This window comes from Mirounga angustirostris, unplaced genomic scaffold (assembly GCF_029215605.1).
Source record: "Mirounga angustirostris isolate CCGP_5_RB_7025 unplaced genomic scaffold, mMirAng1.0.hap1 SCAF_13, whole genome shotgun sequence".
In the NCBI taxonomy this organism is placed as follows: Eukaryota; Metazoa; Chordata; class Mammalia; order Carnivora; family Phocidae; genus Mirounga; species Mirounga angustirostris.
In genome coordinates, this window is record NW_026991721.1 from 102,379,560 (window position 1) to 102,398,083 (window position 18,524).

At 39.5% G+C, this 18,524-nt stretch overlaps 1 protein-coding gene across 16 annotated transcripts in view; it reads left to right on the plus strand.

Moving 5' to 3' along the window:
• ARHGAP20 (Rho GTPase activating protein 20) overlaps positions 1–18,524 on the plus strand; it is a 127,024-nt gene extending 108,500 nt beyond the window's left edge. For all 16 annotated transcript variants that reach the window (XM_064577454.1, XM_064577451.1, XM_064577452.1 and 13 more), the window contains 6 exons: positions 3,860–4,038; positions 5,428–5,589; positions 9,198–9,307; positions 11,546–11,735; positions 13,083–13,197; positions 14,294–18,524. In XM_064577454.1, coding sequence (XP_064433524.1) covers positions 3,860–4,038; positions 5,428–5,589; positions 9,198–9,307; positions 11,546–11,735; positions 13,083–13,197; positions 14,294–16,149 — 2,612 coding nt within the window. In that variant the 3' untranslated portion in view covers positions 16,150–18,524. The remainder of the gene's footprint in view (positions 1–3,859; positions 4,039–5,427; positions 5,590–9,197; positions 9,308–11,545; positions 11,736–13,082; positions 13,198–14,293) is intronic.

The following is an 18,524-nucleotide window of genomic DNA, read 5'->3' on the forward strand; positions in this document are numbered from 1 at the left end:
TGAAACTACATGATAATTGTTTCTCTGACTGACTTTACTCAGCATAATACCCTCCAGTTCCATCTACCTTGACTGATGTAAGTGATTTCATCCTTTTGATGGCTGAGTAATATTCCATTACACACACACACACACACACACCCCACATCTTCTTTATCCATTCATCTGTCAATGGACATCTGGGCTCTTTCCACAGTTTGAGGTGCCTGTGGCCATTCTTTTCACTACATTTGTATCTTTGGGGTAAATACCTAGTAATGCAATTGCTGGGTCATAGTAGCCCTATTTTTTACTTTTGGAGGAGCCTCCATACTGTTTCCCAGAGTGGCTGCACCAGCTTGCATTCCCACCAACAGTGTAAGAGGGTTCCCCTTTCTCTGCATCCTCGCCAACATTGGTTGTTTCCTGTCTTGTTAATTTTTTAGCCATTCTGACTGGTGTGAGGTGGTATCTCATTGTGGTTTTGATTTGTATTTCCCTGATGACAAGTTCCGTCTTAATAGAATTTCTGATTAAGGTTTTTTACATTATTTTTCTATAATAATCTGTAAGCACAAACTTTTAAGAATCGTAACTTCTAACATTCAGATCCCTAATTTAAGCATGAAGAAACACTAACTTGAATCTTGCCAGGATTGTTTAATAAAGCTAGATTTATATAAATTTAGTTTCCTCTACAATTACATCTCCCTTGTATTTTTTATAGTAGTAGCATGTTTTTTCATCAGCCTTTGACATTTAGAAAGTAAGAGCTATGCACTGATAGCTCTGCAAGAAAATAACTTTAATGAAATTTTTTTCTGTCGGTCCCAGAGTGAACATGAACTTTAAACTTGAATGTTGTACATAACAAAGGGCATGGCTGCAGCTGAAAACATTTATAATGAAGTACAGGACTCAATTTCTACTTTATCCTCTGTCAACAGTCCTAGGATAGCTGGGTATATAGCTTTATGATGAAGCATTTTTCCTAAGATGTGTGTGAAAGCTAAAAAGTCAAATCTGATAGTATTAGAAATAATGAAACCAGGTTAAATGCAAGGAAACTAGACTGAGTACAACTACTCAACATACATATTAAACGAACATTTGCAGATTGACATTGGTAAACACAGGAACCTCCCTCCTGGGTTTAAGAATGGGTTTCGGTTCCTTCTCTGTTTTTTAAAATGGCAAAGATTGGGAATGTCAGGGCAGGAAGTGCTTTAGTTAAGCAGTCTGGTATTCCTTTCTGTCTGCACATTTCCCAAAGGGTGTTTCACTAAATGGAGAATGGATTTGAGGAGAGGGTCCTCTTTGTGGGGAGGAGATGGATGTCTTCGCAGTTTTAACGAAGACTGCTGTGACCCATCCCCTTGCAAAGTAGTACTTCAATGTATGTTATCCTTCTTAATCCTTTTAATAAGGCTTTGAGATATAGGTCATATTCTCACTTTAAAGTTGACAAAACAGGTGAAGTAACTTGCCCACATAAATATCGGAACCAGGAGTCTAACTGGGCTCCTGACTCCAGAGCTTTATACCTGGATGTGCGTACACTGATGATGCGCTTACTGTATTCTGAGGAAGCCAAAGGCGGATGATAGTCTGAAGGCCGTTTGGTAAGATGTTACTTATTTGATTGTCTCCCCACAACTTGGCTTTTGTGGTATTTGGTTCAAGTTGGTTACTCTGAGGAAATAAAATGCTAAGGGACATTAGAGTCAAACAATAGAAAACACTTGTATAAAACTCTTATTTGAAATTAGCATCTGACGCTCATGACCCTTTCCACCCTGAAAGGATAATCTCCTTCAGTGTCCCATTGTTAGGGACTGTTGCCCCCTGAATATCACTGTGGTGGCTTGTGGGCTGTCGCCGCCACACAGCAGAGTTTGATGACTAATTCCCACGCACCGTCACTGGAGAAAATAGTGTCTGATCTCATGTTGGCACCACCTCAAAGTTATACCGCCTCGCATCTCACTTCTGTTCGTCTTAATCACAAGCCGTTTTGAATCTGCCTCACACATGTGTGCCTCGGGGGGCCAGCCAGAGATGTGGGCAGAATTTACACACAAACTCTGGGGCCCCCACTATGCATTTTTTCCTCCTTTCTGGGATTTTACACACACACACACACGCACATACACACACACACTTTCCAGCTGCTGTGGTTACCTCCATCTCCATTCTGTACTTTTTCAAGCCAGTGAGAGTGCAGGTTTCTCCAGACCGTAGTGACCCTCCCACCCAGGAGCCTGTCCTCAGGCTAAAAGCTCTAAGACTGGGAAACAGCCTGCACCATGCCATTCCCTCTTGCAAGTATCGAACTTTTACCTCCAGTACCCACCTTATTCTGGTCACTCTTTGATGCCTTTAGGTAGGCTTTTGTAGTTTCAAATTTCATCTAGAGTTTAATTTGTTATCAGTGTGTATGTGCTGGGGGCCTAAGGGATGGCAGCGGAGGGGTCCAAAAGAACTTTAGAGAGCTGTCTTTTTAAGTATCAAATCCTGTGCAAATCCATCAACTTTCATGTTAAAATTAGATACAGATGACATCAAAAATGTTTTAGCACTATGCTCTCACAAAATAATGATTCACTGTCGACCTATCTTCTGCCTATTTTGTTCATGCTGTCCCTTTCCATCTAAATCTCTCCTCAATTCAATTACTGCCTGAGAATGATTTATTGAGTACTTACAAGGTGCAAGCCACGATGTCAGGTGCTCTGTAGAAATTTTGTTCATTCAGAATCCAAATCAAATGAAAATGCCTCCAGGATCACTCCCTCCCTCTTAATGGGAAGATGTGCTTTACCGTTCTTCTAAATGCCTTTGGTGCTTTGCCCTTCCCTTGCTTTTCTCCCCACCATCACCAGACCTGTTCCCCCATTAGATTATAAACTTCATTATGGCAAGGACAAGTCTCACTCATGTTTGCACCCATCCATGCTGCCTTAAACATGCTTTTTAATGTCAAGAATAAAAAGTTAACTTAAGGGGCACCTGGGTGGCTCAGTCGTTAAGCGTCTGCCTTCGGCTCAGGTCATGATCCCAGGGTCTTGGGATCGAGCCCCGCATCGGGCTCCTTGCTCAGCGGGAAGCCTGCTTCTCGCTCTCCCACTCCCCCTGCTTGTGTTCCCTCTCTCGCTGTGTTTCTCTCTGTTAAATAAATAAATAAATAAATAAATAAATAAATAAATAAATAAATAAATAAATCTTTAAAAAAAAGTTAACTTAAAAAAAGTCTTTGCAGTTGGAAAGAAGGGGAGATGGTAGAATTGTAGAACATTAGCTTCCTGTCTTTGTTTTCAGCAGTAGAGAGGGACATCATGTAATAAAGCATTATTTGTTTCTAGAGAACATCTTAATAAAGACAACTCTTGGTTTTTTCCTCCCTCTTCCTTCTCCTCTTCTTCCTTCTTGCCTTTCTCCTCTCTTTCTCCCTCCTCCTTTTCCTCCCTCTTCCCTTCTTTTTCTCACCATTTAACTGTGGTCTGATTTTAATCTTCAACTTCTTAGTATGTCTCGTCTCATTTTAAAATGGGATAATATATGTGTTGGTATGAAACACCTTTTACTTTAAGTTATTACAGTAAAGAGAGGCTTTTCTTTGCCTTTGAAAATTCAGTGCCAAAAATCAAACAGACCAGTGATGTTCCAAAAATGGGATGGAGAATAATCCAAATATTTGACTTTTCCTTAAGTTATAAAATATTACCGTGAAATTTCTTAGATTGAATTGTCAGTAACAAAGGACATCTATAAGCATTTTTCTCTTTGAACCATAGTAATGAATATCCTGTAAATTGGAAACTATAAAAATAAGACTAAGTGAATTAAAATAGTTTTCCTAATAATCTCACTTCTTCCTTAGATTCAGGTCAGAAGACATTTAAAAGGAGACGATCTATCATAAACTGGGCCTTCTGGCGTGGTTCTAGCACTCATCTGGATAACTTGCCCATGTCGCCAACATCTCCTATGCCAGGCCAGCTCTTTGGAGTCTCTCTCCCAGATATTTGTGAGAATGACAATCTGCCTAAACCTGTCTTGGTGAGTCTCGTTTTGGCCTGTGACACTAATGGGAAAGGAGAACCCTGGGAGGTAATCTATTCTTAAATGGAAAAATTGTAGACATGGCTTTGGCTTTGGCTGAGAATATTATTATTACTTCAAAGGAAAAAAATCTGATTAAGCTATTGCAGAATCCTAAGGGAGACATAATGGGGAGAGATCATGTAGGCTGCTGGTGTCAGGAAGGAGCCACATAAGCCTGCTCAGATAAATCAGAGTTTGGCTCTGTAGGCAGAGCCCACACTGGAGTCCCGTTATCCCCCGCATTTCTCTCACAGCCTTTCAGGAACTCTGCATTGTTCTGGAAGCCTCCTTTAATCACTCTAGAAGCAGAAACTACTCTTTCTTGTACTTTTTAAAAATCTGACGTGTGTCTTATGTGTATTTCAGGTGTTTACACTTGTACATCCTCTGGCATTTAGTTACCTTTCATAATAGAACAGGTCAAATGAAACCAATGAGTTTGTACTGTGTCCTTGATTTATGAAATGATTGCTGCTCAGCAGCATCCACTGAGCATTCCGTATCCTACAAGCACTGTACTGGACATACGGAACATACGGGACATACAGGACTTGACCCTACATCATGCTCTGACACATGCCGCCCGCTCCCCTCGCCGCTTTCGTGCTCACCCTGCACAGTGGATTGAGCATTTATTATCACTACCACCATCCCTACTTTACACGTTTAAAAGGCCTCAAGTTTTCCAAAGTTCACAGAGTAAATATGTGCCATAACTAGATTTCAGATCCCTTGGGTTGCTTGTCCCCAGCACCCATTCTCCTTCCTACACCACAGGCAGAGGACATTTCTTTGCTAGAAAGAAAGCAAAATGAAAGATTGATCACAGTGCAGTGGAGTGGAGAAAGCTTCCTGGAAGAGGTGACTTTTTTAGCCTGATTTTAAAAGAATGAAGTAAATACAGGAAGTAGAATGAGGTATGGAGTCACATAAAAAGAAAGACAAACAAGTGGAGAATGAGTCTGGCAAGAATATCTCCGTATTTGGAGGAAAGAGTCCAAATTAGAGAATAATAGGAAAAGAGGAGTGAGGGAAGGAGGGACACAAGTTTACAGGGACCTTGAAGCAATCAGAGAAAGTTTGTTTTAAAGTGTTGGTTCATTGAACAAAAGACAGTCCCATTAAAGTAAAATGTTTTAGATGTTGCATATAGCGAGAATAAGTAGGGGAAAGAGACTTAGAGATACCAAGACACAAACTGACTCCCGTCCTTGCAGCAGCCCCTCCTTCAGTGCTTTTCCCCTGGGACACCCCAGCCCCTGGCGGCCAGAGGGGGCAAGTATGTCTTCCCCTGCTTGTATCTGTGAAGTGCCATTTTGGTTTTTTCCTTTGCTTTCCTTATAGGATATGCTTTTCTTTCTTAATCAAAAAGGACCCCTCACAAAAGGGATCTTCAGACAATCGGCCAATGTGAAATCCTGCAGAGAGCTAAAAGAGAAACTGAATTCTGGAGTTGAAGTACACCTAGACTGTGAATCTGTTTTTGTGATAGCGTCTGTCTTAAAGGTAGGAAAGGTTCTCCCTTCATCTACCCCACAGTGGAGCTCTGGAAAGAGACAACTGGTTTCTCTCATTACAACATTTTTCCCAGCTGCAAAGAGCCATCATGGATTTAGAATCTAAAAAGTGTTAAAAACAAAAACAAAAACTTCACAAAATCAACATTGGCCTTTAAAAGCCCCTGCCAATGATATGGCATGTCAGATATGCTTTTTAAATTTTTTCATCCCACGCCACTCTCATCTTCACTCTGCCACCCCATACAAAAAAAAAAAAAAAATTAAACTAAATTAAAAATAAAGCACACACAGCATATTTACCAAAATAAACATCCTGATTGTGATGACTTCTTCACAATCTCATTACCTTCCTAATAAAGGCAAATTTTCAAAAATAAACTTGTATTAAACTTTGAAATAGAGTTTATCATAATAAATATTTGCCTAACAACTAAAACAAAAAATTGCTCACTGAGACCACTGAAAATTCCATTCACTTATACAATCATCATGCCTTCCCCTGTCGCCTAGTGCCTTTTTAAAGTAAAGGCAGAGTAGGAATGACTCCAACATCTGGGTCTTTTCTAAAACCCTTACCACATTTGGCATTTTTTATGATTCTTACCCTTTACCCCATGGTTACTTAACTCACATCCATAGCTGAGTTAGAACTCTTCTAAAATGTTTTCCTCCTCACATTCTTGAAAATGCCTCACATGTTTTGAAAACCTAGAGTCAGAACCAGCTTTTAGCAGAGGTTTCAACCCCAGCCATAGCTTCTGCAGACCTGTCTCAGGCTCCCATCTCCCAGCCCCGTTGGAATGCACCAGGGCCAGGGGTGGAGGAAAACATGGTGAAGATGACCCTTGCATGTCTCTCCTCCTGCTCAGCTGCTTACAGAATCTTACTTCATGACTTGATAAATGATCAGATGTTTCCTGGCAAATGAGCCATGTCTGCTCTTAACCCCTGCTGTAAACTTTTGCAATAAAGTATCAGTCAAAGAAATGGAGATCTGGAGCTAGGCTCATCTAATCTATTTGCCCAGGGTTTGTGACTACTCTTCAATTCTGAAATACAATAAAGATATGTACGGTGTGCTTAGACAGATGTATGTGTGGATATATGTGCACAATGAATTTTTCTTTTTTTCCTTCATATAACTAGGCTTTTTCCCATCTCTTAATTTAAAAAGTTAAAGCCTACATTTTTGAATATTTTCCTTACTATGCTATTCTTCACAGCACCACACTTAAAATTTTGTATTTTTGAAGCTATTATCAAGAAATATGGTTCCAGAGGAGTCAAATTGTATTTCAAATTGCAGAAATATCACTGGTACAAAAATAAGCAAAAGAAAAATGATTGAAAAATCTGGTTAAATGGGTTCCAAATAATTGAAGTTTTGTAATCGGGTAACTAACTGTGTGTTACTCTCATTTCTTCCAAGTGGTTGCAGGAAAGAAGATACTTTGTGCCAAACGTTTTTGAGCTTTTGGTTTGGTTTGTTTCTTGTGTTTAAGACTATTTGGAAGTGGTACTTAAGTTTTCCTTTAATTTTTTACTTATGCTGGTTTTGCTTAAATACAAGCTTAATTCTTTAAACTGTTATGGGAAGAAAATTGCTTGAGACACTATAACTTTGATCCATTAGACCTTTGAGGAAAAGTTCATTTTTAAGGCTGCAGGAATCTGATCTCAAATTAATTTGGGAGTTCTGCTGAAGACCTGGGTTCTGCTCTTGGAGGGGCGGAGACTTGCAGTTGAGTGCTGTGAGCTGGTGATTGTCATTCAGAACCAGCGCTCACATCCTTTCTCAGCTGTGATGGTGGTTGTATTTCGTAACTTGTTATTCCAGCTGTGAAGAGTTCATTGAGATGTTACGGGTTATTATCTTTCAAGTGTAGGTTTAAGATTTAATGATGTTTTTCTTCAAGACAGATCATAAGTATGTTTTCCACTGAGATTTAAAAAGAGAACTATTGTCACTGCCCCACTTTGAAATAACAAATTTTGCCTCTTCTAAATCTGACTTTTAAAGTAAGTGCAGCAACTAAAATTAGTTTGGAATTATGAAAATTCAATAGCTTTACCCAAAAGGAGATGACTTTTGTGATGACACATCTCAATTACAAGTATCCAGGTACATTTCTACAGAAGATATAATAGAACAGAGAAAGACTTTGAAGTAGTCTCTTCCTACTTGTTAACCGTTCTAAAAAAATGTAATAGGTGACATGACTACAAGAGATGTTTTAAATTATCTTAAAATCTCAGTTACAGTTAGTTGGCCTTCCCTTGTTCCTCATCAATATGTGGCCATGTGAAAAATAGCACCAGTTCAGTAATGACCTCTACTGTGTCCGGGACTATGTGTGGCATTGAGGTGTACAAAGAAGAGATAGGGTCTATGCCTGCCTTGGAGGAGCTCATACTGGGGAAGATGCACACCTGATCAGCAAAGTGTAACAATCAGATGCTACAGCTTCCCTGGTAGTGATAGAAACATGACACAAGAGTAACAGGTTGTGTGTTGCCGTTTGTAAGGCACGTAGGTAAAGTTGCTGACTTGGTTTTCTAGCGAGAGTTAAAACTGCTTAATTGCAGACTTTCACCTGTCTCCATGTTGTAAGCAGGAACTTGCAAGACCGTGGGTACAGTGCTTAGATCTGAAGTTGAATTTTTTCTGCCTAATGTTTACTGAGGTAGAGATCAGACTTTGTAAGCCTGGCCTTGTTCATACCATGCCAAAAGCAACAGAGTTGGCCTAGAACACAAATGAATATAGGACCAGGACCAAATTTAATTTATTTTTAAGCTTTTTAGAAACAAAAATCAAACAACAAATACCCTTGGTCATATCCTATTTGTGATCTAGTCTGGTTTCACCACACCCAGCCCCACCGGCAGTCTCAGCAGACTAGGGTCCCAGAGGATAATGTACCGGGGACGTGTTGAGTATGCGTCAGGCATGTGGGTGCTGTCCCAGGCCCCCAGAGCCCAGCCCACACATAGCCTGGAATGCTTCCTCCCCCGTCTCGAAATACATGAGGGGAATGCCAGGAGAAACTCCGAGGGCCTCTGGATGGAGTTGTTCACCAATGCCACTGGAGTATAAAGTTCCAAAATAACAGGGGCTTTGTTTTACTCACTTCTCTGTCCTCAGCCCCTCAAACAGTACCTGGCACATTGGAGCAAATATGTGTAGAATGATCAGATGACTGACTACCACATTAGGAACCTCACAAACATCTTAGTGCATTTCTTTGAACTGGTGATTTGAGAGCGGAAATATAAAGGACTTAGGATGGTTTGCCAGACCCTGTCATGTTGTCCTAGTTGGCTAAAACATACACAAACGAGATTGCAGCCCAAACAGGTTGTCCTTATCTTTCCCACTATAGTCCAGACTCCAATTTCCTCTGGTTTTTGTTAGAAAAAAATCAAAGCCTGTGTTTCTACGTGTGCACGACCGTGGAGAGTTGGCACAGAGCTCCATGTACTCCAAAGAAGGGAAGACTTAACTTTTCAACGAAATGTTTGCTTTTTTATTTCCCCAGTACATATTTAGCATGAAAATAATGACTTAAAATATTTATTTCCCTTCTGTGTAAGGATTTTCTACGAAATATTCCAGGAAGTATTTTTTCATCAGATCTCTATGATCACTGGGTCTGTGTCATGGATCAAGGAAATGATGAAGAGAAAATAAATACAATTCAAAGGTAATTATTCTAATTTAGTCATGTCTCAAAAATACTTTAAAAAAACATATTTTGTGAGCTTGTCGATTCAAGTAATGATGACTATCAAAGTCATATCCATGAGGACCAGGTTTATGCTAGCTCTATCATTGTTACTATTGTTTTTCCCTAATCTTATTAGCATAGAATACTTGACCATTGTACACCTCCTCTATATCTGAATCTGATAGGAGCTGAAACCCATTAAACTAATAACTACTATCATATACTCATTCTACAATGTATGATCTTAATTTTGGTAAATACTTAACTAACCAGACAGCTCCTTGTATATCTCATTCAGCAACTGAATTCATATGGAGAAAATTCCCTCTCCTCAAGGAACTTGCAGTCTTAGTAGAGTAGATAGAGAAACCAAGAATTACAGTGTAGCATAATCAGTGCTACAGAAGAGATATGGAGGAGGGTACTGCAGACGGACAGGTAACTATTGAAAAGTGTAAAGGAAAAGGTGAGTTGCAAAGCCTCAGTCTTATCACAAAGAATGCATTGTCTATTCTAATGCAAAGGGAGCCTGCTGGCATAACTCACCACCCATATTCCTGAATGTTTCGTGCATTATAAGAGAATTGGAAAGAAGTGTCCGTTAACAAAATGCAATACTCCCAGTTCTGTAAAAACCCAAGAATCCTAAAATCATTTATCTGCATATGCTTGTTTAGTACAGTTTTTTTCTTGAGCACCTTTCAAGTATGAATTATTATTTATACACTGCTATTGGTAGACACCTTTTATCAGTAGAACTTAGTACAACTGTTAAAGACACCAGAAATCAAAGCCACATCACACATACTATCTACGCTTCCATTATGGTTCGGTGGAAGCCATGCAGAGATAATGACCATCAGCTTCTCTGCGTTGTTGCTCATTGTCTAAAACTGTGTATCCTACAAACTGTTAAAGGTTGACTAAAAAAAAAAAAAAAGTAAAATTAAGACTCATACAAATATAAAATGAACACATGTGAAAATTTTTATTTAAATCTTTAATTAATGAGAGAACCAGTTAGATGTTACCATCAGTTCGAAGATTTCAAACTACCACAACTAACATAGTTGCATCAGAAATGCTGAAATGAATTTACACATAGATACAAAACTGGCTTTTTCTACTGGAGCATGAAGAGGGAGCAAATAAATCATGTCTCTCCACCAGACAGAATTTTCAAGTCTACAGACAAGTGTTAGATGCAGTGCTATCAGAAGTCTACAATTTACAGAGTTGTAAAATAGCTCAAAGGCATAGGGCCCCTATGCAATCAGATAACCCAGAAGAGTATGCTAGACAGCACCTTACTTTCCATTGAATACACTCAGGAATCTCTCGGTTTATTTCAATATCTTTTATAACTTGTCCTTACAAAACTATCCTCAGTGTCAGTCCGTCACACTGAAGGAAGGCCTCTGTGCTCTTTATGCAGGAAGAGTCACATTACCTTATTTTCCCTCCCAGGTTGCAGACTTCTGTTGAAAAAAAAAAAAAAAAACAACCATGAATATCAACATATATGTCTTTTTCCTGGGTAGTCAATATAATTTTCAATGAATAATAATTTTAAAATCCCTTATCAATTACAAAATAGGAACAGTAGGAAATGTACTATTATAAGTTTGACTTATATGTGAAAGTGATACCAGTGAGAAAAAGAAATTTGGGACAAATTTGACATTGGAAGCTGGTTGAGCAGAACAGAAGCTGTCAGAATGGACCTGAAAGTCTTAATAGTTAAGGTTTGGGTTCTCACCAAGAGACAGAATTCCTGTATTGCTACTTAGAAATATAGAACCACTAAAATTTAATTGTTTAATTTCATCAAAAAGCTTTTGGGGGGGGGGGTCTTGGTTGAGAATATTCTGAAATGTTACAGGATTTGCCTAAATTAAAACACATTGCACTAATTTCAGGTCAATATTTCAGGCAGGCAGCTTTTTTTTTTTACAAGCCATTTTTCTGCATTCTTTTGCATCTTCATTGGGTTGTGAAGACAGTGTCCAAAATAAATGAATAAATCCCCAGTACATATTTTCATTCTTTCTGTATAGGCAGTCCCTACTTTGCATGTACCATATTAACTGAAACTCTTGTATATCTGAACTGTGTTCTTGCTTTGCATGGTTCCCCATGAAAAGCAAGGGTTGCTTATCTACACAAGTTTTTTATGAAATGTCTTTCTTAAAGAGTGCGTTTTTCTGTCTTTAGGCTATTAGACCAGCTTCCGAGAGCCAATGTTGTTCTCCTAAGGTATCTTTTTGGGATATTACACAACATTGAGCAGCATTCCTCATCCAATCAGATGACTGCATTTAATTTAGCGGTGTGTATTGCTCCAAGCATTCTTTGGCCTCCTACTTCCTCCAGCCCAGAACTAGAAAATGAATTTACAAAAAAGGTAATGAAGTTTTTCATTTTTATGCCCTGGGGGACTGAATTCCCATTTTGAACCTCAAATTCAGGGTATTAATTCTGAAAGATATTTTCTGAAATAACTTAAATACACCTCCTTATAAATTTGAGTGTACTGAGTATTTTATCCTATTCTGGATAGGATTTCTTGAGCAAAACAGAGATAGCAGTTGGGTTACTTCTCTTTTACCTTCAAGGAGGCAAAACACTATGACTGACTTAAACCTTAGAGTTATATAAGAAAGCAGATGATATGATTTAATAAAAAAGGACTCTGGACTTAGACAAGCCATTCCTCAGCCCCACCACTTGCCAGATGTACAATCTTGGATGCAATTAGTTCTGTTGATCCAGTTTCCTCATCTAAAAAATGGAGGTGGTGATGATACCTAGTTCATACTGCAGTTATTTGAAATCCCACCCCTCTAGTGCCTGGTAGTTAAGAGGGGGCTTAGGAATATTAGTTCCTGTGGCTCCCAACACTCTGCCTGATCCTTCGCCTCAGCTACTGGGGCAAGGAACCTAAGGAAACGTTCCACTGCATCTCAGTGGAGGCACAGAGCTCCCGCATAAAATCTTACCTCCTCCCCCACCTTCTCCTTGGAGCCTAAGGGAAGGAATCACATAGGTAGAGACTAGTGAGGCAAAATGCAAGTTTTCTCTCTAGCTGTCTCCCTACTTCACAGGAAACCCACAGAGGATGCCCACTTCCCACGCTATGACAACTGCCTTTTATATATGAAATACATTTCATAAGTCTTTACCTAATGATACTTCACATGAATTTTAATAAGAAAGTTTATTTCTTTACCCCAAATGCCCTGTAGAGAATACTTTGTTAGCCTAATTTTATTTCATTTTTTAAAAATTTTATTTATTTAGAGAGAGAGCAGGGGGAGGGACAGAGCTGGAGAGAGATAATCTTAAGCAGACTCCATGCTGAGTGAGGAGCACAATGTGGGGCTCAGTCTCACGACCCTGAGATCATGACCTGAGCCGAAATCAAGAGTCAGATGCTTAACCGACTGCATCACCCAGGGGCCCCAAGTTACCCTAATTTTGAAGATGTAGCATTAGTATTAAAAAATGTTAACATTGAGCTAAGGCCACAAGAAACTTTAGTCCACCAATTAAAATTAATATCTACACCCAAACTACTCTTGCAAGTATCATAGTTTTTTAGGGGGAACTGTTTTGTATATATTTAAAGCAGACATGAATTTTTCTCAGGATTCTTTTTCATTTTTGGTAAAATCAGGAACTATATATGAAATGTGCTTTATAGACATTCTATATGGAAAGTAGCACTTTGTTTTTGTCCTTTTTTGTGCAGGTTTCTCTGCTTATACAATTTCTGATTGAAAATTGCTGTAGGATATTTGGAGAAGAAATCACTTCCCTCTTGGGACAGGTTTCAGTGAGATGTGATACTAGAGAGAATGCCTCAGGTATTGTGAATAATTGGATTGGTTTTTGTGAGAAACAGACATGTGCCTGTGAAAATGCTGGGACAGTGTCCTGGGGCCTGCCGCAGTTCAGTCAAGGAAACCTCTGACTTCAGTCGTGGGCCTAGGGTTTCTGTTCCTCCTTGGATGACCTGCTAATAGGTCAGGTCATGTTAACACAGTGGTGGGGTTAAGAAATGTGTAAGATGAGGTCCAAAACTTCCAGAAGCATCATATGGTATGTTTTTAATCTTTTTTTAAATAAACCTTTACAAGGATCCCTAACATATATAGTAGAACTTCTGTGGCTGAAACTAGAGTAAGAAGTCCCTGAAGACGTAGAGGCAGGGCTTGGTCTTCTCCCCCCTTCTCCTTCGAGTGGCCCCGAGACACTTTAGCCTGCTGCGAAACAGTTTAGAAACAACTAGCACTGTGGGGCCAGGGGGGATTTTGAAACCATTCAACCTTCCAGAATACGAATTCCCAGACCACCAATTACTAGTTATCTTTGACCAATTATTCTTTTTTTTTTTTTTTTTTTTTTTACTTAAATTCAATTAGCCAACATATAGTACATCATTAGGTTTTGGTATAGTGCTCAATGATTCATTAGTTGCATATAACCATTTTTGCCACTGAACATCAATATCTTCATCTATAAATATGGGTAACCATAATGTCTAACTTCTATGGTTGTTGGAAAGATTAAATAAAGTAGTGAACATTGAAGAGCTTGGGTTAGTAAATGATTCCTCTGAGACCAGACCATGTGTGCTCACCCACAGTCATAAACCTGCATATACCTCGCATTCATTCCTTTATATTTTGTACCATTTCTTGGTATTAACAACATGTCCTTATTGCTTTGAGGAGATCTTAATTAAGAAAGCCTATTTCTTCGGGAACTGAGATAAATTCAGTATATAACTCAACATATTTTTTTTATTCTGGGAAGACTGAAAAAGATCCTTTCTAAGAGTAGGAATCTGAACAATCTCCATAAAAAGAAAATTAAACTAAGTACCATAGATTGTTTTTTTTAAGGCAGCATGTATTTTTGGTAAGCGAAAATGTTAATTGTGGTTTGATTTTTTGACAGATATCTCTTGCTTCCAACTGAATGACTCCTCCTATGACAGCTTGGAAAATGAGCTAAATGAGGATGTTGATGCTCCTTGTAGTGACTTGGTAAAGAAACTTGGTCAGGGTAGCAGAAGCATGGACTCTGTATTAACCCTCAGTGACTATGACCTCGACCAGCCTGAGGTGGAAGGCCTTTTAACCCTGAGCGACTTTGACTTGGACCGTTCTAAAGATGAAGACATTCAGATGGAACGGCCTCATGAATCCAAGCCAGTGAACATTGCAGTAGTGTACACAAAGGTCCCACTGCGCGATCATGCCAGGGCCCCATCTGGCATGAGCACACCCAGCTACCTGTCCACAGCTGCAGCAGATGTTCCGAAAAGTCTGAGGCGACACCGTCGCTGCTCAGAGCCCAGCATCGATTATCTAGATTCTAAGCTTTCCTATCTCAGGGAATTTTATCAGAAAAAGCTACGCAAGTCCAGCTGTGATGCAATTCTCTCACAAAAAGATGAGGATTATCTGAAGCAGAATCAACCCCTCCAGGAAGAGGGTAAGACCTATTTTAAACAGAGTTTAGTCGCAGGCACTGATACCAAGAAAAATGCCACTAATAAAAATGTTAAGAAGAAAAGCTTATCTGGTAATGAAGGAAATCATGTGAAACTTTTTTCTAAATCCAAGCCAGTGGCCATTTCTGTGGCATCTTATAGTCACATATCCTCACAGGATCATCCCAGGAACCAGCCCTTTGGTGCAGATACATCTGGATACTCCCCACCAAACACAGCAGATGCCCTCAAGGGTTCAAGGAGGCACCGGCGCTGCTCAGAGCCCAACATGGATGACCAGCACTGCAAACTGACCTATCTCAGGGGAATTTATTCAAAGAAACAACATAAAACTAGCTATGAAGCTGGTCTCTTGCATGGAGAAGAAGATTATCTCAAGCGGCACAAGTCACTGCAGATGGAGGGGCAAAAGCTCATTAATCAGAGTTTGGTCATGGGGATTGAGGTGGGCAAGAGTAGTGGCACAAACCAAAACACTGAGAAGGGTTTACCCCCAAGATTAAACATCTGCCCAAGGACTAGCTATTCCAGCTTGTCCTCCCCAGGAACTTCCCCATCTGGCTCATCAGTGAGCTCCCAAGACAGTGCTTTTTCTCAGATTTCTGAACACTCTGTGTTTACCCCCACTGAAACTTCCTCTCCAATAGATTGCACTTTTCAAGCTCAAAGAAAACAAGAAGAGCTTTCTTCTGATTTTAGCAATTCCAGCCTCATTTCTGCAACTCCTGGTCCCTCATCAGGGCAGGCCAGCAGCCGCCTGGCTTATACGAAAAAGGATACTGTAGAATGGCATTCACAAATACATTCTGTAACTCTTCACCCAAGCACATGGTTGAGAAATGGTGTGGCCAGTTTGAAAAACTGGTCCCTCAAAAAGAAGGTAAGGGCATCCAGACCAGAGGAAAAGAAAGTAAGTTTTCTAAAAGGACCCATGGAGCCACCTCCACATGCTCCTGGTATATCAGAAGCCAACCCAGTACAAGAGAGACAGAAAGACATGCCCCAAAGGGCACCTGAAGAACTTGGAACTGTGCAAACAGCCCAGTGGTACAGTTCTTACCCCAGCCAGGACTCAGAGAGACCCTGTAGGTCTCCATTCAGCCTAGTGGAGGACAGACTCAAGCTCTGTGTGAAGTCACACAAGGATGGAGAGAATAGTGAGCAGTGCTCTCCTGGTACTCTGCCTTGTAAGAGATCCTCACCCAGCTCTTTGTCTGTGGATGATCTGTCCAGCCCAGACACAGAGCCTACAGTGGTTGGCGATACTGGGGACCAACATTTAGCCAAAGACATTTAACCACAGTAAGAATGTGATGTGTATAAGGACAGAGACAAGTCTAAGAATCTGATGTCTACAAGAACAGAAACTGGGCTAATAGAGATATAAAGACAAGATTATTATGACCCCTTTGTATAAATACATGGGATGGGTAGCATAAGGATAATCACTGCTAATACTTAGGACAACAAAAGAATTCTCTTTATTGAGACCATTTGGCAACACGTTTAGACTAAAAAATTTCATCACCTGTTTGGAAGCTTTTCCTTATTAGAGCCTGGGATCGGTCCCATCATGTGTTTTTAGAGGTATTAGCAGAGAGCCAGAGAAAACATCTTCTGTAGAGGAAACATGCCTTACATGAGATTAGTATCCTGAAAAGGCCAGGATATCATAAGTGAAGAATAAGGACTGTGGAGAGAGGGGAAGGGTGCAGAGAAACATACACATTCCATGGAATGTTTTCAATAACTACGCAAGAAAAATGCCACTAATCATTAAAGTATTAAAAAAAAAAAAAAAAAGAAAGCATGTCCAGTATTGAAGGAAATCATGTAAAACGTTTCCCTGAATCCAAGCTAGCAGGCATTTCTGTGACATTCTATAGTCATATGCCCTCACAGGAAGATTCCAGGAATCAGCCCATCGATGCAGCTAGAATGGAATAAACTAGAATGATTCAACAGCCATGAGTATCATAGTTTATTTGTTGGTTGTGTTCGTTGATTTATTTTTCCATTGGTGTTCCACTGCTCTGCAAAGGCTCCAGGACATAGAGCTCTGAGGAGAAAGAAGGAAAGGTTGCTCATTTCGATATCCTTTTCAGAGGTGCTGTGCTTAGGGACATTCTCCAGAAATGCAACTTTTCCTATTAGAAGGTGACCTCCTGACAGCATTCATTATCCTAGTGTGGAGGAAAAGATCGCCACACCAGTCCTTTCTCTGTTACACGAAGTTGTTGCCAACATGTGACCAAAGCATGGCCCCTCTTTGCTGAAAAATGTTTTTCTACAGCCCTGCCTCTTAGATTAGCGAGCCAGAAAAATTACTGATAAATTGTCCCTTTTCTGATTGTCATTGGCAGTTGAGTAATTTTAAGTTGGCAGGTTTTATAAAGAGTCACAGGATGGAACGCCCACCAAAGCAGCAGTCGGGTCTTCTCAGACAGTCATTGGCTTTGGATTTTCTCACCTCCAGAAGTTTTACATATTTTTGTCCCAGATGATTCATGGTTTATATTCCATTAGTTTATCTCATATCCATGAATACTTCTCCCCTCTCTTGCCTTAAAGATTATACCAGTATATCCCCTGGGTTATCTCCATGGATTGGTTAGGCCTCACCAGCCAGTAAGGAGGGATAGAATCAGGAATGGATGTGCATCTTCCTTCATTATAACTACTTACTTATAAGAAGTTGCTTAGAACCCATTTGGCCTCTTTAGTTCACCATCAGATGGACCTTTCTCCCACAAACTAACTTATACCAAATTATTTTTCTTGGCCACTAGAAAACTTTCATGTCAAATGTTCTTTCCCTGTTGTCCTAAAGGTTGCATTTTTCAGTTATAGAAAAAATAATAATGTTTTCTGTAAAGTAGAAGTCCTTTCAGTATTAGCTATACATGATGCCTACCTCTACGGGACATGGCCCTGTTGGCCCTAAGCATTGTAATTAACTCTCAGAACTCTGTATCCAAAGAGCTCCTTCATGACACTGGCCATCTCAGTCACAGATGTGAAGTAGATTTTACCTTATAAACAGCCACTCCTATATTTAGACTCCTGAGTGTCCATATGCATCTTTTGTGGTATAATATATAAAGGCAACAGGGATTCATTCCCCTTACCCTTAGGGTATACTACTGTCGGAACTGCAAGATGTGAAAAAAGTTCTTACGGCTTGGAGTGTCTTTCTGGAAGAACTTGTTTCTCCACTTAACAAAATAATAGTTCTCTCCTTTTTTTCTTTCATATGGTTGGGTAGAAAATTATCCACCCAATTTGAAGCATAGAAGAAAATAGATGCTGAGGTTTTCCATAACCATTCCTATTCTCTGTGTTCCCTTAGATACTCCTGTAATACTTAATGTGGATAGTTTGTTAATATTGCTGTAAAGTATTATATTGTATGATTGGAAGACAGACTACGTGTCATTTTATTATACTCTGTCAATCTATAATATATTAGACTGATGCTTTATCTAAAATGCTTTGAGTTTGTATAATATATCTTGACAAATTTTACTACCATATGTAATGTAATAAATGTGTATTTTTGTACTTGCAGAAACTGCTGCTAACTTTTAAAGTTGTTTGGTTTTCGAAGCACTGATAATGGATATGTATGAAGTCCATGCTGTCTATTAAATAAAAAAAAAAAATTCTGTAGCA